The sequence below is a fragment of the Bubalus bubalis genome, chromosome 3 (genome assembly GCF_019923935.1).
Source record: "Bubalus bubalis isolate 160015118507 breed Murrah chromosome 3, NDDB_SH_1, whole genome shotgun sequence".
In the NCBI taxonomy this organism is placed as follows: domain Eukaryota; kingdom Metazoa; phylum Chordata; class Mammalia; order Artiodactyla; family Bovidae; genus Bubalus; species Bubalus bubalis.
Genome location: NC_059159.1, coordinates 38,543,311 through 38,567,907, shown reverse-complemented (window position 1 = coordinate 38,567,907; position 24,597 = coordinate 38,543,311). Strand labels below are relative to the sequence as shown.

Here is a 24,597-nt window from a genome sequence, read left to right as displayed (position 1 = left end):
TGTAGTAGTATAGCATTAGACGCTCAGTCATGTCCGACTCTTTGTGACCCTATGGACTGTAGCCTACCAGGTTTCTCTGTCCATGGAATTCTCCAGGCAAGAATACTGGAGTGGGTTGCCATTTCCTTCTCCAGGGGATCTTCCCAACCCAGAGATCGAACCCAGGTCTCCTGCACTGCAGGCAGATTCTTTACCATTTGAGCCACCAGGGAAGCCCCAAAATCTCTGTAGTAGGCAGAATCAGTTCTGACTTACCTAACAGAAATTCCACATAAGAGCCTCAGGGTAAACAGTCCTGAGTTGGTATTGTAAGCAGATAAAGTAAGGAGTCCCAGAGAAAAAGAACCAAATGTAGCATTTTGGTATAAGAGAAGTCATTTGTGCCCTAAGCCGCTTTTGTGATCCAAGCCTGGCCACACTACTTATCTTTGAAAAGGTCTCAATAATGAATGAACAGGTCCCAGTAATTAATGATTTTAAAGGAACAAAAGAATGCAGGATCAAACAACTATTGTCAGGCAAAGAAGTAGCAGCAGCAAAGATGATATATCAATTGTAAAGACCCCCCAGTTCTGTTTCAATGGTAAAGATTAGCCTGAAGCACTTTCTTGAGCTGTTTTGCAGAATTGAAACCCTCTTCAACCACTAGATCAACCGAAACCTAAGGGATGACCCTGAGCTTTTCTGACCCTCCTGTCAACCTTTGCCCCAGTTCTATGATGCATAAACTCCCCAAGCCTCTTCATGAATAATAAGCATGTGCCCTAAGCTTGAAACTTTCCCAGTTTTGCTGTTCCAAGAGACACTGTTACAGAGAAAGATCCCCAGTGTTCTCCTTACTTGCTACAAGTAATAAATCCTTCCTTCTCCCACTCTTTGGCTTGGTTGTGTGTTTTCGCTGGACACCCACTACAAGATGAACGTAGTTTGGGGGCAACAGTTCTGCTCCAGCTCTGCTCCACAAAGACCTCCCAGATGTGACTCTTTCCACTCACTGCTCCAGCAACCTCTGGATTTGACTCTTGTCCTCATGATTCAAGGTGATGGCTAGAGTTCCAACCATCACATACGCATTCCAGGCAGTGAGATGGACACAAAGATAAAGAACCGGGCAAAAGATCTACCAGCTTTCTTTTAATGAAAGTTCCCAGAAAGTGTCACATGACACTTCTACAAACATCCAATTCGCTATAACTTAGTCACATGACCAGAGCCAGTTGCAAGAGGTGGCTGAGAAATGCAGCTTCTAGGCAGCCTCACACCCAACCAAGAACCAAAGGCTGTATCACTGTAGAGACTACATATCTGGGGACAGCTTGCTGACTCCACCATTGGCAGAGAGGACAGACGGAGGGGCAGAGCACTGCTGTGTACCAGGCTCCATGCTAGGCACTTTATATATCTTAGCCCAACCTGAGTAGAGGCTATTATTATCCCTGACTCACAGAGGCGGCTTGGTGAGTTAAGCAACTTGCCCAAGGACTTATAGTGGCAGAACTGCAATTCAAAACCATCTTTTCCCTATATACTAGGCTGGCTAGGAAAATCAGGGGAGGGTGGGACCTAGGAGTTGCTGAAAGGAAATCTTTCAACAAAGCAGGGCTTGGCCAGCCGTGTCAGAGACTGACAGGCCAAGCAGGATATGGGCTGAAGTGTCCGCTTGGATGTGGCAACAAGCGCACTGCTGGTAACCTTGGCAAGGGCATCTAGAAAGGTGGTAGGGGCTGGAGGCCAACTGTAGAGGGGGGGATGCAGAGGGAATACGTGTAGACTGGTCTTTCTGGAATGGTGTTGGCAGTGAAGGGACGGCAGGCCGAGTAGCAGGGAAACAGAAGGGTGAGAAGGTAGCAGGGTAGAGAAGCAGGGCGAGAAGGAGGTGGAAGAGGGGAGCAAACGCAGGAGTGGGAGAGGAGAGACAGCCTCTGGTGGGAGGTCTCCAGGCTGGGTGAGGTTTGGAAATCAAGAAGGAATCCTCTGCTCGCTCAGAAGGGAAGGAAACAGGAGGTGCAAAACCGGGTAGCTCCAGAGAAGGAAGAAGAGGGAAAGTTCCTGTTTTGTAAAATCCGAGACACAGCTCTTGGCTAGGGAAGAGGGCACAAGGCCAAGGGCCTGGGGGCAAGGGGTGGGGCTAGCCTATGCCATCCAATATGGTAGCCAGTAACCACATGTGGCGATTTAAATTAACACAAATGCAATTAAACATCCAGTTCCTTGGTTGCATGAGCCACATTTTAAATACTTAATGGCCACATGTGAATACTACATTGGGCAGCACAGATAGAGAACGTTCTGTCACTGGTGTCGGACAATGCTGCTCTAGACAGAGCACGGTGATGGGGGTGCCCAGAGACCCCATGTGGCCGGAGGGTCATGCCCACAGCAGGGTCCCTGGAGACCCCTTCCACACTGTCTCCATTCAAGACCTGCCTCTCCTCTTTGGGACTCCAGCACAACTCTCTCCTAGGACAGCCAGCCCCTTTCTCAGCCCAGCTTTCATGAGGCCATGCCTGGGGTCTCTGCTTGTCCCAGTGCTAGGCCTTTCGAAACCAGGGGAGGGGCATGTGGAAGACTGGGAAGAGCACCAATGTTCAGGGCTGTGCCAGGACAGTGGCCCATGGATAAAGGTGAACCAATCCCCAGTACTACCTCTGCGGGGATCAGGGCTTAAGGGTCAGCTCACCACCTCCACAGAGAGATCCAGGAGGACCTCAACGATCACTCAGCTCAGCCCTGAGTTTCACAGCTGGGAATGCTGAGTTTCAGAGAAGGCGGGAAAGAAAAGGCAGAAGGCAGAGGTTTGAACTCATTCACCATTCCTTTTATTATCCTCCACCCCTTGATTTCTCAGACCTTGTGTTAACAGAGCTGGGCAGGCCTCGGGAGCCGGGGCTGGGTCACAGGCAGAGAGCCCAGGATTTGGCTGAGGCTCCCACCCTGACCAGAGGTAGCTGAGTAAGGATCCATCACTAAAAAAGGGCCGTCCTGGCCTCACATACTTCAAGATAACACATCCCCATGGAGGCGACAAGGCGTGGACCATGAGTCTGTGCCTGGGGGTGTAGGTGTGTTCAGATGGTTGTGTTTGCAGGGCCCAAGCTGTTCAAACACACAGTGTGGATGGGAGGAGGTTGTGTATGTGGGTGAGTGCACGTGTGTGTGTATGTGCATGAGACACTGTGTGGCTTGTGAGCACACTACACACCTGCTCAAGGCCTGCACCTGCCAGGTGATGCTGGCTGCAATGAAGTCTGATACCGCAGCAGGAGCAGTTCTCAAACTTAGGTCCTGAAGGGTTATGCTATCTTCGGAGACCATGTGACCAGCCCTGGCCATTCTGGTTTGGGAGATCTGGGGTGTGCCCGGGTGCCGGCACTGTTTTTGCATTTGTTTGTTTGTTTTTGGCCTTGCGGCTTGTGGGATCCTAGCTCCCTAACCAGGGAATCATGCCCTGGCCACTGGCGTGAAAATCCTAACCACGGGAACACCAGGGAATTCCCAGGTGCCAGCACTGTTGACAAGCATCCCAGGGAGATCTGGGGCCAGTAGGGAACAGGGTTCAAGGTTAGCCATCCAACAGAACTCTCTGCGATGCTGTAAACATCTCTTGTGGTTCAGTAGGGCAACTGCTAGCCACATGTGTATTTACCAGTTGTAATGTGGCTAGTTGGAGGAACTGAAGTTTTAATTTTATTCAATCCTAATTAATTTAAATTTAAATAATCACCAGCAGCTAGTGGCTGCCATTGGGGAGAGCAGAGGTCTGGAGACACGAGGGAGCAGGATGGATGGATGAGGGCCCAGAGGGACAGGCACAAAGCTTGGGGCCAGGAGTGGAGTGGCTGAGGCTGGGGAAGGCTTCCTTGGGAGGGTTGCAGAGTTGGAGCTGGAGCCCAGAACTGTGAGCTTCCGGCAACTTGGTGTCTGCCTGGCTGAGAGGGTGGAAGAGCTCCTGGGGAAATCCTTCCACCCTGGCGGAGGGACCCCTCTGCCCTGGCTGGGATCCCACCAGCTCCCCAGGGAGCAGGGCTCCCTTCCTGCTGCGTCCAGTAGGAGCTGGGGACAGAGGTCAGGATGTCTTCATGTTCTCCTGCAGAACCAGGGTGGAGCTGGTGGCCACAGGGTCACGCTGTCCCTGTGTGAGCATCAGGGGGGTGGTGGGTCAGCCCCCCGGAAGCAAATGGGTCCCCGGCACAGACATGCGGGCCTGAAGCCTCTGAGGGGCCAAGTGGGGGAGTTCTCTTACCGCCCCTGGGCCCATGTCCTCCGCGTACTTGAACTTCTTCTGCTTGTAGTAGTGCCTCTTGGGCAGGATGTGGAGCAGAAGGAGGTCACAGAGAACCGTGGCCTGAGGGGGCCGGGTGGAGGACAGAGCACAGGGGTCTGGGGACAGGACCCTGAACACCCCACCTCCATCCCTGCTGACCTTGGGGCCCAGGCTGAGTGCTGTCTGGACTCAGGTCCCCTCCCACCTCTGTCCTGCCCCAGCTCTGGGCCTCAGTTTCCTCAGACAGGTCTAGGGAGGTGGGGCGGGCTCAGAAAGAGTGAACAATTTCGGTCAGGTTTTGGGGTGGGAGACTTGTTGCTGAGGTGTGGGAGGACAGGGACTGACCCCAACACAGTGACTGCATGGCCTCAGCACTTACCACCCCGAAGATGCCAATCCCAGAGCCAATGGTGGTCATTGTGGGAATGATGTCAAACTTCCCAGCCTGGTGGCAGGGCCCAGGGGAAAGAAGGGTTAATGGTCAGAAAGGTCTGGTGGACAAGGCCTTCCTCAGAAGCCCTAAGATCAGGCTGGGGGCAGGGGGACTTCCCCACCCTCCAATGTTTCCTGGCCCCGTAGCCCACTGCCCACGGTTCTGGCTTTGCACAGGGTCGCAGCCACTGGTCAGGAGCCCTGGGTTTTGACCTTGGCTCTGCCACCCTGGACATGGGGAGATAGAGGGGCAGTGTATTCATAGGCTGGAAAGCCCTGCCCGCAACAGCACGTTATCAGATATGGAAGTGCTGAATGAGGCCCATCCAACTTCCCATCGCCTAAAACCATAGACACCCCAGAGACACCAGCAGAAACCAAGAATGTGTCTCAGGCTGCCCTTCACACCAGACACTCACCTTGCCATCCACCAGGATGTCAAAGCGAATCCCAAACACCTTGAAGAGGTGCCGGTAGTTGGTCCCATTCTCCACGAAGTGCCTGGCAAACCTTGGGGAAGGGGAGAGGTCGCAAGAATGATGGAGAAACGTCTTGGTTCGAGAGTTCCCAGAGCATCAGGGACGCAGGAGCCCTTAGAGGTCCATGAGGAAGCCCCATGCCCCCAATATTATATAGAAGGGGAATCGTTGGCAGGAATCCAAGTCTCATTCCACGAATGCTGTATTCAACCATCACCCTAACTCCTGACGTTGGCAATTTCCCCAGCCAGTCCTGGCCAGGTGGGCCTCAAGGGAATGGAGAGCCAGGGGTGGGGCTCAGGCCTCTAAGCTTGTGCTCCCTGCTTGGCCAACCCCAGGAGGATGGGAGTTTCCCAGGCTCCTCTGCTCCCCTCCTGGGGACACCTGCTTGATCTCAAGGGATGATGGGAGTAGAAAAACCCGTGGGGCCCCAAGGAAGGATGCGCTGGTGGGGGCCCAGCAGGCACCTGAAGTTGAAGCCTTGAGACAGTTTTTTCTCCTCGTACAGCCCATGGAACTCGTAGACGGGTTTGCAGTGCCGCACGTGCCAGTCCAGGTCACAGTGCCAGTCGATGGTGATGCCCACCACCCCGCCCTGCCAGGGACACAGGAGCTCAAGATCCAGGGTGTAGGATCAGGAACTCCTGCCTGATAACTGGTGCCAGCAGTCTCTTGAAGAGGGAACATTTTTGTTTAGCTGTTTGTTTGAGAAGAGACCCTGAGAAGCTGCTTGAGGGTTGAGGTCCTGTCACCCTCTCTGGCCCCAGCTCCCACCCATCACACTCCAGTTTCTAGAATACACCAAATTCTTCCTACCTCAGGGCCTTTGCACATGCAGTCACCCCCCCCACCACCACCACCTCCCAGTCCCACAAGGCTGCCTCTTTCTCATCCTTTGGTCACTTCTCCTGAGAGGCCTCCCCTAACCACCACCCTCAGTCTCAAGTATACCCCTGTGATTCCTTCTAAAGTGTTTTCTTCTAAAACATGTTTTACTTTATAGCCATATATTTATTTTCTGTGGTTATTCACCCATGACCATAAACTCCACAAGGGTTGGACTGTCTCATTTGCACCGATTCCTGAGTCCTAGCGTGGGAGGCAAGGAAATCGCTGTTGAATTAAAGAGTGAGTCTGTAGGGACTTCCCTGGTGGCTAAGACCCTGTGCTCCCAATGCAGGGGACCCAGGTTCAATCCCTGATCAGGGAACATGCCAAAACTGAGAGTTCGCATGCTGCAACTAAAGAAACTGCTTGCCGCAAGGAAGATCGAAGATCCCGTGTGACACAATAAGACCCAGCATAGTCAGACAAATAAATAACACATACTTTTAAAAGTAAGTCTGTAAAGACATGGGCTGGGAAGAAAGAACCTGAGACAATGAAGCTCCTCTGGGCGAGGCAAGAATCAGGGACGGGTCGGGGTGGGCTGAGCAAGAGGAGAGTTGTGTCAAGTCAGAGCAGGCGTGGAGCTAGGCAGGTAAGCGGGAGGCTAGATGCTTGCAGACAATGGTGATGGGTGAGAAGTTCCCAGTGCGGGTGGCAGGGAGATTTTTAGGAAAAGGGAAAACTAGAACATTCAGCTTTCTGGTCCTGTATGTTGCTACAGAGTAAACCCCCTCCAGGGGTTGGCAAACTGAGGACTGAGGGCCAAATGTGGTTTACGTATCGTCTGTGGTTGCCTTTGCCCTGGGTCGTTGGAACGGAGACCATGTGACTTGTGGCTCATACTTATTCTCTGGCCCCTTAAAGAAAGTTTGTTGACCCCCATACTAGTTAAAGGTATAGTGAATGAGGGCTTGCCAGGTGGCTCAGTGGTAAAGAATCTGTCTGCCAAGCAGGAGACGTGGGTTCGATCCCTAGGTCGGGAAGATCCCCTGGAGAAGGAAATGGCAACCCACTCCAGTATTCTTGCCTGGCGGGCTACAGTCCATGGAGTTGCAGAAGAGTCGGACAAGACTGAGCGACCAAAAAACCACAAGTGGTGAGCGAGTTGTTTTGGCGGGTGATGTCACAGAAAGGGACTGATTTCCATCTCTGAGTCCTGCAGGAGCCTGATGATACGAATCATGGGGAAACATGTACCTTGGATGCCTCAGGCCAGGCAGCGCTGAAGTGCCATCCTGCGTGTGAACTCCCTTGACCTCAGGACAACCCCACAAGACTTTTACTATTATTTCTCCCACTTCACAGGAGTACAAGCGCAGAAACACTGAAGGTAGGGAATTTGTCTGAGGTCATGTGGCTTGTTCAGGACAGAGCCAGGATCTGAACCCAGTCAGGCTGGTCTGTGCTCCTTATAAGGTTCCCCTCCTCTCAGAACCCCACGCGACTGCACATCTGAGAATTCCTCCAGAATTCCCAGTAACCCCAGGCAGGCACAGGACTTGTCAAGGGCATGGACCATGGGGTTTAAGTTGCTTTTATCTAATATTTAAAAGGCAGGACTTCCCTGGTGGTTCAGTGGTTAAGAATCCACCTGCCAACGCAGGGGACATGGGTTTGATGCCCAGTCTGGGAAGATCCCACTTGCTGTGGGACAACTACACCTGTGTGCTGCAAATTCTGAAGCCTTTACGTCCTAGAGCCCGTGCTCCCCAACAAGAGACGCCACCGCAGCGAGAAGCCTGCTCACTGCAACTAGAATGTAGCCACCACTCGCCGCAACTAGAGAGTAGCCTAAGCTCGCATGCAGCAACGAAGACTCAACGCATCCAAAAATTAATTAACGAAAAAGAAAGACAGCAGGCCCTCAGAAGACATCCAGGTCGTATCTGCCTATGGCCATTCATTCTGGCACCTCCTCGGTGCCAGGTCCATGCCAGGGCCTGCCAAGGACACAGGCTTGCATCTTAGGGGCCCCAATATTAAGGGATAGGTCTGTATATATGGTCAGCCAGAACCAGGGACTTGAGGGGATGGGGTGGTTAATTGGGCCTGTTAACCCAGGTCAAAAAATAAGGCCCGGTGATCTGGGGTCCAGGCCTCCCCACACACCCGGCACTATACCTTCTCGGCCAAGGTGCTGAAATTCTGGCCTGACTCCTGTACCACGTAGCCGAGCTTGAAGACTGGGCACAGAGGGTGCAGGGTTTTGTGAAAGAGGCAGGTCTTCATGTAGCGGGCATCCACCTCCTCCACCAGGTTGCGCCTGTGCGGGCAAGAAGGCAGCAGCATGCCAGCTGGAAGGATACCCACCCTGCCGGGGAGCTCGGGAGCCCCTCCCTCCCAGGCCCCAGAGACGCTCCTCCCACAGCCCTTGGAGCTGAAGGCAGCCGCCCCACATGCAGGGGCTCGGCCGAGCTTCTGCCCCAGAAGGAAGTCAGCGTGAGTGCAGGGTGACAGAGGTGACAAGTGGTGGCCTCCAAGGGCCTCCTGTGTCTCTGCCCGCTTTTCCCACGAACCTGGTGACCTTGAAGCGTGGAAAGCTGATGCTGTTCTTGATGAAGAGAGTGAAGTTCTCGGCCTCTCGGAGAAGGGCGGGGCTGGAGGAGACCGCACTCACTCACCAGCCCCTCCCCAGGAATCAATCCCTCTCGGCCCAAGGGAGCTGGGCTGAGGGGCTGGGACTGTGAGAACCCATGGGATCTTCCTGGGTCATCGGAGGGGTGGGCGTGTTGTAATGTGGACTCCTAGGCCCCTTGATCAGGGGCTGAGGCATATTTGGCCTGGGCGGCACAGATGGGGTGTGGGTGGGGTTGGAAGAAGTGGGGACAGACCTTCCCAGAGCACAGATCCGGACGCCCCTCTATCTGGGCTGGGGACCCTGCTCCCCGCTCCCGGGAAGGACAGGGCGTTACCACGGGATGTTGTCGTCCACCTCCACGGGGCACCAGCCGAAGATCTCGCAGGTCTGCACCGTGTCGTTGAAGGCCACACACTTGCCCGTGCGGATGCCTGCAGCGAGAGTGGAACCCCTGGGTGCCCATCCCAAGCTGGGGCGGCAGAGGAGATTCCCCAGGCCCCACTCCTGGGAGCCCCCAGTGATGGGGCACCCAAGAGCAGGAGCCTGAAGACAGACCTTCTGGGATGGGGGAGGCCAAGGTCAGGGTGGCAGGAGGGGAGGGGGCAGGAAGGACTTCCTGGTGGAGGAAGCCTAAGCTGCAGAGGGGAACGGCCTTACCTTGGGCCTTTCTCTCTGCCTTTCCCGGGGTGCAGCCGCTATTATTTGTGCATGTGCCCCCTTCCGGGTTCTGGGGGAGGAGAGAGCTGCTGGCCATAGGCCCCCAGGGTTGGGTCCTGAGTAGATACACAGACATCCCACCCGCCCCCGCCCCCAGGGCCCTAGGGATGGTGTGGGGCAGGATCTGAGATCCCTTCAGGGTGACTCTTGCTCACAGCCTCCTTTCCCCAGTCCCCGCACCGCCTGGACCTCTCTGGGCTTGTGCCCAGCTGTCCCAGGGCCGATGTCAGCTGGCAGGGATTCAGGGGGAAGGTGTTGGGGACTGGGCAGGCACTGAGGCTCAGCATCCCGCTTGACACACAGCTGGGAGGGAAGCCTCAGCTCTGCCAACGGTGGGCTATCACTCTGTGTGAATCTATGCCTGAAATTCCACCATTACGGCCCCGCAGGGAGGCTTAATCAGGCTTTCCCTCCAATACTCCGGGGGACCTCCTCTTCCACATTACTTTTTCCTGAAGGTTCAAAAAACAGGGAATGGGTAACAGTCCTCACCTCTGCACAGTGACCTTGAGCCTGCCGGGGGGTGGCGATAAAATTGGTCATGACTACGAAGGAACTGTCCCCCTGGAAGTGAGAGGCAGGGGGAGGGCAAGACAGGGTTCTGAGCTGGAAGAGCCCGGAGAACACCAGCATGGTCCCAGCCAGCCCCCAGAACCCACAGGACCCCCAGCAGCCTCGACACTCATGACATCAGAGTGGGCTGACGGTACGGGGCTGCATCTGTCCCTTGTTCCCAGGGAAACTGAGGCCCACAGGGAGGCGGGACAGAGCCTAACCCAGCTCTGAGCCTGCACGCCCTGTGGGTGGGAGGTGCCCCCCGCACAGTCAGCTCACCTGCACTGGGAAGACGTAGTCGGCCACATCCCAGACCTGGGGGCCCAGGCTTGGGAGCTGTGTCACAGCCAGACCTTTGAGTTTAACAGACACACTGCTGATGAGGCTGCCCGAGGTCTGGTAGCCCTTCTCGTAGACAAACACCCACCTGGAGGGGGATGAGGAGGGCAGAGGGGCCAGAGCTGGGCAGGGCCACTCCAGGATGGCACAAGGCTCTGGGCCACTGCCACTTCCTCCCTCCCCCGGGGGGGAGTCCTTTCCCTTCCCATCCCCAAGTGCATCTCTGAGGCCACTCTACTCCTAAGGCTTCTTGTGGGGCTGGAGGCAGGAAATCTTCACCTGCCTCCCTGTGCTGGAGCTCCATCCTTCTTTTCACTAGGAAAATGCTAATTCCTACGGAGAAGAGCCCCTGCAGGTCTCGTTCAGCTTCTTTTCCAAGAGTAGGGTTTGTTGGAGGCCAAGCTTCTTAGGGGCTCACATGGTAAAGAATCTGCCTGCAGTGCAGGAGATCTGGGTTCGATCCCTGGGTCAGGAAGATTCCCTGGAGAAAGAAATGGCAACCCACTCCAGTATTCTTGCCTGGAGAATCCCCATGGACAGAGGAGCCTGGCGGGCCATAGTCCATGGAGTCGCAAAGAGTCGGACATGACTGAGCGACTAACACTTTCACTTTTCAAGCTTCTTGGACCCCAGTCTTCATCCCTATCTCCTTCCTTGCTGAGTCCCTCCCACTGAGAAACAGCAGAGCATGGTGATGGCTGAGAGCCTGACCTTTGGTGTCCCAGTCCGGGCTTGCATCTCACAGGCTCTATGATTTGGGGAAGCTATTGAATTCCTCTCTGTTTCAGTTTCCTTATAAAATGTAAACAACAAGAGTACCAACAGTACTTGTGCTGTGAGTCAATGCCTGGAAAAACACTTAGAATGGAAACTGACATGGGGTAAGCACTGTATAGACAGACGTTGCTGCTGCTGCTAAGTCACTTCAGTCATGTCCGACCCTGTGCGACCCCATAGATGGCAGCCCACCAGGCTCCCCCGTCCCTGGGATTCTCCAGGCAAGAACACTGGAGTGGGTTGCCATTTCCTTCTCCAATGCATGAAAGTGAAAAGAGAAAGTGAAGTCGCTCAGTCGTGCCCGACTCTTAGTGACCCCATGGACTGCAGCCTACCAGGCTCCTCCATCCATGGGATTTTCCAGGCAAGAGCACTGGAGTGGGGTGCCATTGCCTTCTCCAGACAGACATTAGCTGCTATTATCTCAGCCATGCTGGGAGCTCCTGGGGAGAGGGACTGACTGGAAGGGAAGCCAGAGGGGGCAAGTGGCCCTTTGAGGGACTTATAGCATCTGGCCCCAGGTGAGGCCCTGGTGGGAGTGGCTCAGGTTGGAGGCCTCCCAGCTTTCCTGGGAAATTCTGGTCTTCCCCTCCCAGCATTAAGAACCCCGGCTCTTGGGACTTCCCTGGTGGTCCAGTGGCTAAGACTCCACGCTCCCAGTGCTAGGTGCCCGGGTTCCATCCCTGGCCAGGGAACTAGATCCCACAAGCCGCAACTAAGAGTTCTCATGCTGCAACTAAAGATCCTGCACGCTGCAACGAACACCCAACTCAGCCACATACATGAATATTTTCAAAAAAGAACCCCTGTTACTTTAGGTTCTTCATTTTTAATCTGGGAGGTTTCATGGGGCCAACCTCCTTCCTAGCCCCATGGTGGGGGCACATAACCACCGCTTGCTAAGCAATGTCCCATTGCCCTTGCAATGGCAATGGGTCTAAGCATGGGCACAGAATCCCAAGGAGTTTCAGCAATGAGGCCAGAATTTTTCTGGGAATTACTGAGAAAGAGACATCATCTCGGCTGGGTGGCTAAGCCAGGTGGTTATAAGACCAAAACTATGGTGAGTCATCTGTTATCTCACGGAGAGAGCAAGCCTGAGAACGAAACCAGCTTAAGAGAAAGCCAGGCCGGGAGATGGGGAGGACTGGACTGCTGACAGTGCTGATTGAGCACCTGGATCCTGCCATACCTGAAGCATGTTGAAAAATCTTCTTCTGGACTTTCCAGTTACATGAGCTCATAAATTCTTTTCCTTTATTTGAGGCAGTTTGGGTTTGGTTTCCGCTGTTTACAAATGAGAGTTCTGGAGAATACTCCTCTCCAGGGTGTGGTCCCCTTCCTTCAGGAAAGAATCTTTCACTGTAAGTGTGTGTGTATGTGTGTGTGTGTGTGTGTGTGTGTGTGTGTGTGTGTGATCCATGGTACCCATCAGAGTGTGTAGTTGTGTATCTCCAGGGCAAATCTGTGAGCACACCTGTGGCTGCGACCGAGTGTCGGGAGGTGTGTTTCTGCCTCTGTCACTGTTTATACTACCTTTAACCCACCTGTCCAAAGCAGAGCTCAAAATCCCTCTTCTGCCCCCCAGAACTCAGGCCCCAGGACAGGATTCTCCTGGCCTCTGATTCTCAGAGCCACTGCTGGCTCTCTGGGGTGTCTCCCTGCTCCAGGCCCCAGGAAGGCAGCCCACCATGTCCTCCTCTCCGCTCCTAGAGTCCACTCCTCTCCTCTAAGCCCCTTCCCTGCCATCCCCCTCCCCGACCACAGCCTGGTGCTGGCCCCCAGAAACTTAAGCATGGTCACTGCTGCCCCCTGCAGGTCTCAGATGGCAACAGGTGAGGCCCAACGGGGCCTCCCAATGCTTCCTGAGCCTGCTTCTCTGTCTCCAGCCCCACCAGGGAAGGTGGGCCGTCTGAAGTCGCTGTTGTCAGGGAAGATAGGGAGCTGCCCCATATTCTGAACTCGCTGCGGGAGAGGTCACAGGCCTGCCTCTTGGCAGCTCCCATTCCTGACATCTTAGCCTTATTTCTTTCTTTGCCCAAAACCAACTCCTCATGTAGAGATGGAAAAAGAGAGGCCAAAGGGAGTGTAAAATCAGTCCTGAATATTCACTGGAAGGACTGAGGCTGAAGCTGAAACTCCAATACTTTGGCCACCTGATGCGAAGAACCGGTTCATTGGAAAAAACCCTGATACTGGGCAAGATTGAAGGCAGGAGGAGAAGGGGACGACAGAGGATGAGATGGTTGGATGGCATCACCGACTTGATGGACATGAGTTTGAGCAAGCTCTGGGAGATGGACAGGGAAGCCTGGCATGCTGTAGTCCATGGGTTTGCAAAGAGTTGGACACAATTGAGCAACTTAACCCAACTGAACTGAACTGAAGGGAGTGTCCCTTCTGTGTCTGAGACAGACCCCAGGCTCGAAGCCCCCAGCCCAGGATTCTGCCCCCTTTTCCGCAGAGCAGCCTGGCATCAACATGTCTACCGGGAGCCACACGGAGGCTGTGCCCTGGAGCCAATGTCGCTACTCCTGGCTGTGTCTGCCCCCAGGGGCTGTCAGTCCCGGGAGGCCCAAATCTGGCCTCAGTGACCTTAGTTCTGATAATAACAGAATGACCATGGGGCCATTTGGCCCACCCCCCCCAAAGCCACGCCTACCTGGACTGGGTCTCGTAGTCACCACCCTAGGAAGGCCACCGAAGGGGCCTGATGCCAAAGACACCAGCATCTTCAGAAGCCCCTCCTCTTCCAGAAATTCTCTTTCCCATTCTTTCCTCCTCACCCTCCACAACACCCTGACCTGGTCTCTCTTCTTTAACAGTCCTTTGTGGGAGAGATCCCATGGTGGAATGTCTGGGAGTGCGGCCTCTGGAGCCGCGGAGGTCAAGGTTCAAGTACCAGCAGCGCCACTCACCAGCTGTGTGGCTTCAGGCTAAAGACTAAACCTCTTGAGCCCTGGATTTCTCAGTTAAAAAGGAAGTGAAGGCACCTGCCTCAAAGATGCTGCTGATTGAACAAACGCAGCCACTCACTGAGCCTGGGCCTCAAGAAGAGAAAGCGTCCAGGTGATTGGAGGATGCCCGTGAGTTCTCTTTAAGGAAATCAGCACAGTGCTTGGCATGCAGTTAGCCCATAAAAAAACAATCCAATTTATTTACGGTTTCTGGTCGTCCTTCACTAATTCCTCCTTAAATGTCAATCTGCCCCCGTCCCCTGGCTTCTATTCTCGGCCCAGTCGGAACCCTATGTGCACCGCTGCAGGCACACTTTGTCCCTGATTTTCCATCTCCGCTTCTGCGCTCTCCTCCGAGATTCAATCCCACACATTCATTTAGTCATTCAACAAGTATCTATTTATCAGGCCCTGTTATGTGCCAAGGACCGCTCTAGGCATGAAAAATACAGAAAAGAACCAAATAAACCCCAATTCTGCTCTCAAAGAGCTTATCCAAATGTTGAGGCTCCAGCTGTGAATGTTTGGTGACACACGTTCCTTCCGCTTGCCCTGGGCCCACCCTGCCTCCAAACATCGCACAGTTGCCTCCAACTTAACTCAACCCTTTGGAAAACAGTCTGGAAGGCACTTCCCTGGTGGACCAGTGTTTAAGAATCTGCCTTGCAACGCAGGGGACACAGGTTCGATCCCTGGTCTGGGACTAAGAGCTCACATACCGCAGAGCAGCTAAGCCCATGTGCCTCAACAGCTGAGTCCAGGCACCACAACCACAGAGTCTTCAAGGAAGATCTCGTGTGTGGCAACCAACACCTGAGGCAGCCCCACAAATAAATAGATAAATATTTAAAAAGAAGTGAAACATGAAATTACCATTGACTCAGCAACTCCACTCCTAGTGAGAGAGTCAATTCCTAGGCAGGTTGATAAGAAGTCCGGGGTCCCTGAGAAGGAGAGAGGTGTCTGGGGTTCTTCAAGAGGAGATAGGAATCTGGAATTCTCAAGGAGGAGGAAAGGCCAAACATCTTTTTTTCTCTATATTCCTTAGTCTTAGTCACATAAATAATTTTTTTTCCTTTAAGTCCTGAACTGATGATTACACAACAAACAACTCAGTTTAAACTCTGTACTAAAGATTGTATAACAACAGTGTATCCTGCTTGAGGATAGTTTCTCCTTCCTGAAAACCTTCTGGCTAATCCTGTTATCTTAAAATGTAAAATATGGGAGTGGGTCTAGTAAGATCTCTACAACCTTGAGACATTCTTTTGATTTATTGTAATAACTAATTTAAAAAGTATATAACTCCCTTGCTTAGAATAGCTAGCGGGACACTCTCCGTCCCCCTTCTGATGCCTATGTCAGAAGCTCTCTCTGTCCGTTTTCATACTTTAATAAAACTCTGCTACACAAAAGCTCTTGAGTGAGTGAGCCTGGTCCCTGGTCCCAAAGCTAAATCTTCTTCGGAGATCAAGAACCTGACACCATTCACCATAAGCTACTACCAGGAACTGAATACCCAAGAAAACTGAAAACATATCCTCATAGAAACTCATACACAAATGTTCACAACATTATTCACAGGCAGAAAGTGGGAACAACTCAGATGTCCAGCAAAGTGTGGAATTTCCATACAGTGGTGTATTATCCAGCCCTGAAAAGGACTGAAGAACTGACATATAACCAACATGGATGAATCTGCAAACATGATGCTAAGTAAAAGAAGCCAGACACAAAAAGGCCACATGTTGTATGATCTTATCTACATGAAATATCCAGAATAGGCAAAGTAAGGGGTAAGGAGGTGACATGGGGAATGATTGTTAACGGTGTGAAGTTCATTTTTAGTTTAGTTCAGTCACTCAGTTATGTCCGACTCTTTGTGACCCCGTGAACCACCGCACGCCAGGCCTCCCTGTCTTTCACCAACTCCCGGAGTCCACCCGAACCCATGTCCATCAAGTTGGTGATGCCATCCAACCATCTATCCTCTGTTGTCCCCTTCTCCTTGACCTGCCCTCAATCTTTCCCAGCATCAGGGTCTTTTCAAATGAGTCAGCTCTTTGCATCAGGTGGCCAAAGTATTGGAGTTTCAGCTTCAACACCAGTCCTTCCAATGAAGTTCATTTTGGGGTAGTGCAAATATTCTGGAATTAGATAGTGGGGATGGTGGCTCAGTGGTAAAGAATCTGCCTGCCAATACAGGAGACGCAGGAGACACGAATTCGATCCCTGAGTTGGGAAGATCCTCTGGAGGAGGGCATGGCAAACGCACTCCAGTATTCCCGCCTGGAAAATTCCATGGACAGAGGAGCCTGGAGGGCTACAGTCCATGGAGTCGCAAAGAGTTGGACACGATTGAGCACAATGGTTACACAACTTTGTGATTATACTAAAAACCACCAACTTGCATATTTTGAAAGGATGAATGTTATGACATGGGAAATCCATCTCAAAACAAAAGTTCAACTGGGCCAAACTGAACGCCTCAACTCCCCACAGAACTTACTTCTCTGGTGCCTTCATCCTGCAGGAAAGCACAGTACTTACCCCAGCCCCCAGGCTCACAGCCCCACCCCCACCCCCCTGCCCTGCCCTGCCTCATGCTCATATTCTTTATATCCCTCCATCCTTCCTGTCTCCCCTTGGCTTTTACCAAAAGACCCAGAGAACTTTTTGTAGGGGGAGGGGCTGAGACACAAGAGGAGCAGGATCAGACTCCAGGGCAGCTCTGATATGGGACAGGGTGTAACCTTGGTCCACGCACTATCAAGCAGGCAGAGCATCCTTGGGGAGGGCCCAGACCAGACTCCAAGCTCAGGAAGGATTGTGTTCAGAGCGGCAGCCCACACTGGAGGCTCAGGGGTTAATCAACATGCAGACAAGTCAAGCTGATGATTTATGTCTTTAAATGTTTTGAATGAGTCACCAGCCTCTAAAAACGAAGAAATGTTCCTTTCATCCATAAATTCCAGTTTCCTACCGCTCTTGAGAAGCCAGGAACTCTGGCCATGCCGGTCACATCGCTCAGTGCTGCAATGGTGGGCAGAAGAGGCTGAGGGGTGGCCACCCCCAGCACGGGGCCTGCGAGATGATGACCTGTCTTCCTTGCTACTGCTTCTTCCTTGGCCTCACCTTTTCCTGTCATCACTGCTGCTTCTTCTCAGATGTCCTGCCTCTGACGGCCCCACTCTACCCCAGCACCTGCCTGTCCTGGGCCTTCCCCTGTTAGACACCCTCCCATGGCCCTCCAACACATACAGAAAAAAGCCCATGTTCCTTAGCTCAGAGTTGAGAGGTCTGAGCCAGTGGCCCTGCTCGCTCCTCCCTCCCCTCTCCCTTGGCTCCTTTCATGCTCCCCCAGCCTAATCCTAGCGACTCTTTTGCTGTTCCCTTCTTGACCTAGGACCTTTGATCACACTCTGCTTTCCTGCAGAAGCGCCTGGACTGAGGTGGGTACTCAACCAGGCTCCACCAATCAGGATACTCCCTTTCCTTGGCCACAATGATTGATTGGTTCTGAGATGAGCACATGACCCAATCCCAGCCAATAAGTGTTGGACCTGGGACTTGACTGGAACTCTGGAGGAGGAGTTGTGCCCCAGGGCTGCTAGTGGCCTTTTTTCCACTCTGCGGACAGAGTCATCTTGAGAATGAGACCTCCAGGAGAGCCTGGCTTGCTTTTTTGGAGAACCCAATGAGACCAACCTGAATTCCTCACCGTCCCATAGAATGTGCTGCTTTTGCACCTTCATCGTGGAGGATCCAGCCAGGCCTGAAGCTTGCACTGATTTTTCAGTTACACAAACCAATCAATACCCTAACTCTTCATTTTGATTGGGTTTCTGCCAATGGAAACCAAGAAGTTCCAGCTAATCCATCCCCAGCTTCTCTCTCTCTCTTTCTCTCCTTGTCCACTCTGTACCCCACCTCTATCCCAGGGAACCTGACACAGCCCTAGATACAGAGAAGATGCTGTAGAAGTGTCCTCAGATACCTCTCTCCCAGCGATAACTTGTATCTCTCCTTATCTCTGATAGGTGCATTCCAGGGTCAGAGGTATGTGGCTTCAAGTGCTCCATATAGGGGCACACAGAAGGCCCACAGGAAAGCCAAGAGCAAGATTGCCTGGACTACAGCCTCCTGGCCTTTGCTCAAGCCTGGTTCTATCACTGTGTCACCTCCTCCAGGAAGCCTTCCCAGACTCCCCTTCCCACATGACATTCACAAATCCCCTTGAGACCCACCTGTGTGTGCAGCCAGACCTCTCTTCTCCCCTGACCAGAGCAGGCCAGACAGGGACATGTCCCAGCACACCCCATGTATGGACCTGCGTGGTCATGAATGACAGCCCACTGCCTACACACCTCCAGTACGGAGAGCTCACCACCTCCCAGGAGACAGCTCTCACTGTAGATTAACTGTCTGAATTTTTAAATATTATTCCTTTATTTATTTTTGTTTGCACTAGGTTTTTGTTGCTGCATGCAGGCTTTCTCTAGTTGCAGTGAGAGGGGGCTACTCTCTAGTTGTGGTGCTGAGCTTCTCATTGCTGTGGCTTTTCTTGTTGTGAAGCACAGCTTCTAGGGTGCACAGACTTTAGTAGTGGCAGCTCACAGGCTCTACAGTGCAGGCTCAGTAATTGCGGCACATGAGCGGAAGATGCCCCGAGGCATCTTCCCAGACTAGGGACTGAACCTGTGTCCCCTGCACTGGCGGGTGAATTCTTAACCAGAGAAGTCCTAACCGTCTCACCATGCTCAATCGCTCAGTCATGTCTGACTCTGCGACCCCATGGACTGCAGCCCACCAGGCTCCTCTGTCCATGGAATTCTCCAGGCAAGGATACTGGGGTGGGTTGTCATTTTCTCCTCCAGGGGATCTTCCCAACACAGGGATTGAACCTGGGTCTCCTGCATTACAAGCAGGTTCTTTACTGTCTGAACCACCAGGGGAGCCTTGGGAGGTGGGAGTAATTAAAGAGAGGCCATCCCTCCTCAGGAAAGAGCAAATTATTCAGCCTTCAGGCAATGTCTTTAGAGGGTCTCCCAACCCCCTGCTCCGTGAAACAGTTGAGAAACCGAGACCTCAGGTTGTGAGACCAACTGCAGCCAGGGTTTGGTCAATGGCAGTGGGTGCCTGGCTGAGCCGTCTGTGCAGTGATGGGAAGTGGCCAGATGAGGGCGCCAGAGACAGCAGGAGTCGCAGCCCCAGCCGGAGTTTGAGGGTCAGGTTAGCGGGTGTTTCAAAGGGACCCTGCCTTCCTCCCTCTGCTTTGTGACTTGGGCAGGTCAGTGCCCTTCTCTGAGCATATTTCCTTTCCAGGATATCAAGGCCGACTTTGGAGCCACACAGCTAGATTCAGATCCTGAGCCTGCCTCTTTGTAGCTGTGAAAACCTGGCTAAGTCAGTGTGAGTCTTGGCAACCCTAAGGAGTCCACGTCCATTTGGAAGCTGAGTGCACTGACTGGGGAGCGAGGGAGAGAGGTCCCCATCCCTGGAGGCATGTGTTCAGCACCAGGTGGCGCCCTGGGGCATATGCTGCAGCTGGGGGTGGGGTGGGAGGACTGTCCCCTTTCCCTCTGACAGTCTGTGACCAACACACAAAAGGAGGCATGGCGCTGCTCCCAGTGCTGACCCGGAAGCAGAAACAGGGAACCACAGGGGGCCACAGTGAGGACAACATTCTCCCGGCCTCTTGGGGCAAGGGGTCGACTGGGCCCGGCTGGGCAACCCCTCCCTTCCCGGGAGGGTCAGGAGTGTGGCTAATGGTGAACCCATTAGAGGGGTTCACCCTCAAGAGGTAGGAGAGGAGGAGGCCGGGGACCAGGAGGCCCCGGTTCAAACTGGGACTGGAGGCTGACTCGCTGCGTGACCTGGAAACTCCACTGCTCCCCTCTGGGTCCGTTTCCCTCACAAGCTCAGTGACACTGCAGATATCAAATTGGTTTGTGGACAGAAGGCCGAGGCCAAAAGGTCTTGGAGGGCTGGTCTGTAGCCGTGCTCCACCTGCTCGGTTCTGAGGCTTCGGGGGCCGGATGGAGCCAAGGGGAGGCTGTTTCGGATGATAAAGGCCCTGGGGGAACCAGGACTATGTGGTCTCCATTTGGCTCCTGGTCAGCGCACCCTGGTTTGGTCTCACGGCAAAAATGGGAATGTGGAGACCAGAGGGCAAGGTTACTGGTGCCCCAGACCCCGCAGCAGGGGCTGGACCCCCTTCAGAGGCCCTGGGGCTCCGGGAGCCCTCGGTGGGGTCACTGTAAGTGCACCTGCCCCCTGCCCCGCTCACCGCCCCCCAGGGCACTCAGTCCCAGGGACACACCCCACAGCCACACCCGATAAGCAGGTGCCCAGACACATGAAGGCACATACAGCCCACGCAGAGCTCTGGGTATGACACACATGCATCCACACACCACGCATGTGATCACACAAGCACTTGCTAAGACAGCCAGGAAGATGGCCTTGTGTGGACCCCAGCATAGCAGCCCATAGGTGAGTCCCACCTACTTCTGCCCCTGCAGCCCGGGGTGGGTGGGATAGGTCCCATGATGCCCAGAAAGGGGCTGTCATCCCTGGGGCCAGAACCGACCTCCAACCTTCATGTGACATGGTGTCTTTAAGGCACCAAGTGTTCTGAACCTGCAGGTGTCTCTGCTCAGAGTCTCGAGCAACCCAGGACGCCTCTAGTTCAGGCGGGCAGATGGGAGCAGAGTCTATCCCACACTGGCTTGTAAGGTGGGGCACTGCCTCCATCCCTCAGCAGTGCATTGGGAGGTCAGAGGTGGAAGGGCCCTGTGGGAAGCCACTCGAGAGAACCGTTAGCCATGAGTCAGTTCCTCAGAGCCCAACGGCTTAACCTCTTGTCCCCATATGACTGGGGGCAAGGCTGCCCCTCATCCCTGCGTCCCCAACTCAGCAGCGGGTTAGCAGGTTCCCATTCCTTCTGAAGGGCACTAGAATGGTTTGTCAGGAGGGATGACAGCCATGAGAGAAAGAGGGGCTCTCTGGGGTCATGGGAGGCATCGCAGAGCCTGGAAGACAAGCCCTGGCTGGGGGCTGGTGACGGGGGGCAGCGGGGAGGGGGGTCCACACTCACCCAACGACGTAGACCAGGACCACGAGCTGGATCAGGCGGAAGACGATGCCCACCTTCTTGTTGCGCACAAGCACCATCCGGGGGGTGTCGTACTCAAAGAAGAAGGAAGCCAGCCCATCCTGGATCCGCTGTGCCATGGTGGCCAGGCTGGGGGCTGAGAACCGAGCCTCTTGCAAAGCCCTGGCTCCCCAGGGGTGAGCCAGGCGTCAATGCTCACAGCGTTTACGGAGGCAAAGCTTCTGGGGGTTCCCCACCCCTCACAAAGAGCAGGGCAGGACAGGTGGGTCCAGAGGTCAGGAGTCAGAGGTCGGTTGGCAGCACTTGAGTTGGGTGGGAGCGTCCTTGGGTGGTCAGAGCTGCTCTTGGCCCCTGGCAGGCGATGGACTGTGGGCCAGCCGTGCCTGTGGACAAATAAATTCCCAAAGATAGATGGGGGCGGGGCTGGAGGGGGGCCACCCAGGCCCAGCCCCATTGCCCCTCCTGACTCGGCCTGGGCGGCCCTGCTGGGCCTCCGGAAACAGAAGTTCTTGGCAGGAAACCATGGGCCACACATCACAAGGCAAAGATAAAGCCATCAGCCCCCCCCACAAACCTGGTAGAAGAGGGCTGGGGGCTCAGGCCAGGACCTGGGTGGAGTGGCCTCTGGCTGAAGCCCTCCCCAGACCAGGGACTCATCCCGTATCCAAACATCCTCCCCGCCCTCCCTCGGCCCCCAGGTGGAGCACGCAGGCCCTGGGGCTCTGCAGCCAGGAGGGCAGAGAGGAAAGAGGGCTGCTTCCTGTCCAGCTCCCTGACACTTGCTGAGCCTGAGGCAGGACCCCCACCCCGATCTCCCAGACCCCCTTCTATCCATCCGTCCCTCTGGATCTGAGCCTGGCCTGTGCCCAGTCAACTTCAGTGCTGGGCTGGCATCTCCAACCCCCCACCGCTCCTGTCCTGGATTCACCCCCGCTACTCTGAGACCAGCATTTCTGGGTACCTGGGTGCAGGTATCCAGACAGGATGAGGGCCACATCTATTACACGTCAGGGTCGGGCTCCCCGAGCCCAGCTCGGAAAGCCTGACGTGAGACTGTCTCCATGCCCACTCCCAGCTCTGCTGCCTGCTGAAGGGCCTGGTACCTTGCCTCACCTCCCTCTTCCTCCTCTGTGAAACCAGGCAACAGTGAGCTTTCTTCATAAGTCGAAGTCCTGGGGATGGGTCCTGAAACACTGAGGCCTGAGACACTGAGGCGGCTCTTGAGCTTGGGGTACAGCTCCTCCGCAGTCCCTGCACTTGCTCCCAGGCTCTGAACGCAGGGGTCCCGGGGGGCTGGGCTGGGTGGGGGCAAGTCCTGCGTGAGCTCTCAGAACACCAGAGCTGGAAGCTTCCCCGCAGCTCCGCCTCATTCTGCAGGTGAGGAAACCGGAGCTCAGAGAGAAGTGGATTGCCCAAGCTCACCCTGCAGAAAGCCCCCGCTTGAAGCAGGAAGGTCTCCCTGGCCCTCCCTCAGCCCAGGCAGGGTGTCCTCGGGGTTCCCTCAGCCCCGCCCCCTACTCTGTCCAAGCTGCCCTACCCTGAAGTCTGATAGGAGTCTTCTTCCTGGCGGGGCTGTAACTGGGAAATCACTCTGGGCCTGGAGCCAGGCCCCGGGGCTGGGAATCCCAGCCTCTTGTCTGGGTAGAGCAGCCTTCTGGATAGCAAGGGCCCCCCCACCCAGAGGGCAGGCCTGCAGCTCCTTCCAGCCCCCACTGCCACCAACCAGGCCAATCACCCCCATCAAACAGACCAGCCTTATCTTGTGCAGAGCACCCGCCAGTTTCAGGCTCAACTCTTGTCCAATGATGCTGCCTGCAAGAAGGCCTGGTGAGTACCACTTCCTGGGCTTTTCTAGGAAAATCCAGAGATGCTGGGAGGCAGAGCTGTGGTAGTCACATCCCTTTAGCTTGATCTTGACTCCAGACAAAAGGATCTGTCCTCTTCCCAGCTGACCTCACGGCCCTTGGACTAGCAGGCCCTGGGCATGAATTGCTTGCGATGGGAGGTGGGGTGGTGCATGCTGACACTGAGTCGGAACCATTTCAGGAGGCTTGCTGGGACTGGATGAGGGGGCATGGTCGGGGAAAGGAAGGGAGCAGAGAGGGCGACGGGAAAGGAAGGAGGAAAGGATGAGGGATGGAGGAAGGGAAGGAGGAAGGGAAGGAGGTCAGGCAGACCTTCTCCAATCTGTGTCTGTGCCTTTCACACCCTCACATGTCCTCCCCCTCCTCCTCCATCTCTTTCTCCCCCAAGGAGCCAGGCTTGCTGACAGACAGATGGACCCATGGACAAACAGAACACACACATGAGCTCCTGTTACAGTCTTGGTTCTGACCCTGACCCTCAGAAAACAGGACACCCTGGAGAATGGTCTCATTCGGGGATGTTACCATAACCCCCCAAACAAAAAGAAATGAAGTTCTATTTCTTTCCTCAAATTCCTTTCCCTGTGAATAGCTCTGCAGAGTAAGACAGGCAGCTGATAGAGTCAACATCCCTTCACCGGTTCTAAAATGCATCTTTCCATCGAGGGCTGTGCTTTCCTACCCTTAGCCCCAGCTTCGGCATCCCCAGGGATAGATATCCGTGTTCGTTCTAGACATCTTGGGGGGTGAGGCAAGCCTGGAATGCTGCGGGCTTTTCTTTATAGCAGCCTTAGTTGGAGAATCACCATTTACAGGTAAGGCCACAGAGGCTCTGGAAGTTGAGTGCCCACTGTCACACAGCGACTAGCTCCCGTGTCTGCTGGTGGCCAGGAAGGAGGTTCCCCAAAGTCTGAGATATTGGCCCAGAGCCCACCCCAAGACTCCAGCCCTTGAGAGCCGCCAGACCTGCCTTATAAGCCCAAAGGCCGGATGGCCGGCTTGGGCACTGGGCCGGGCCTTGTAGGGAGACAAGGCGTTGCTGCCAAGCGCTCGGCCCCAGGACAGCCTCCCCTGCCTGGCTAAATTTAGCGGCTCTGTGAGCATGGAGGGGGCCTGTGTGCCTGTCCTGGAGGCCAGCCCAGGCTCTCAAGGGGGTCGCACAGGCTCCAAAGAGTCTTCTTGGCCATTCAGCATCCCAAGATTGCAGAGGCCACACCACCACCCAAAGAGGAGTTCAGCCCAAGTTCCCCAGACCATCTGGGCCAGCCTCAGTGTCCCAGGGACTCACCTGGTACCTCAGCCTCTCAGACACCGGCTGGAACAGGGCCCTGGGCTGGTCTAACTGGACTGTCTGGGGACGTGTGGGGAGCGTGGGCATCCATGTGGAGGCCACAGCAGGGGTCCCCAGGCTGGCATCTCCCCACCACCTGGACCTTGCATGGCTTCTCTGGCCTCTTCTATCCCCAACTATGGGCCATGATCTGGCTGGAGCCCCTCTGCCTGAGTATCCGAGGCATCTGTGCCAGCCCCCTGGTTCTCCTCTATACTTGGGGGTCATTTCCCCTTGGCCCTCAGCCTCTTCCTGCCCCTGGAATGTGGGGCAATTTGGGGCTGGCCTGGGTCTCTGCA

General features: G+C 54.6%; 1 protein-coding gene across 1 annotated transcript; it reads right to left on the bottom strand.

The window, feature by feature from the left end:
* Positions 1 to 2,807: 2,807 nt before the first annotated feature.
* On the bottom strand, positions 2,808 to 21,504 carry P2RX1 (purinergic receptor P2X 1). Its single transcript, XM_006079700.4, has 12 exons — positions 21,086 to 21,504; positions 10,193 to 10,340; positions 9,851 to 9,922; positions 9,299 to 9,368; positions 8,976 to 9,072; positions 8,580 to 8,660; positions 8,185 to 8,326; positions 5,643 to 5,770; positions 5,116 to 5,206; positions 4,644 to 4,709; positions 4,244 to 4,345; positions 2,808 to 4,132 (listed from the first exon to the last, which is right to left on the bottom strand). Exons 1-12 carry the CDS (start codon positions 21,220 to 21,222, stop codon positions 4,067 to 4,069), a joined length of 1,200 nt encoding a protein of 399 aa, XP_006079762.4. The 5' UTR covers positions 21,223 to 21,504; the 3' UTR covers positions 2,808 to 4,066.
* Positions 21,505 to 24,597: the final 3,093 nt, after the last annotated feature.

What these genes read in the sequence shown, in the direction of transcription:
- P2RX1 (XM_006079700.4), bottom strand. Translation starts at nt 21,222, where the DNA reads ATGGCACAGCGGATCCAGGATGGGCTGGCTTCCTTCTTCTTTGAGTAC. An exon ending in GTGGACGACAACATCCCGTG is followed by an intron (nt 8,661 to 8,975) that starts GTAACGCCCTGT and finishes GGTCTCCTCCAG; the next exon opens with CCCCGCCCTTCTCCGAGAGG. An exon ending in AGGACATGGGCCCAGGGGCG is followed by an intron (nt 4,133 to 4,243) that starts GTAAGAGAACTC and finishes ATGCTCACACAG; the next exon opens with GGACAGCGTGACCCTGTGGC.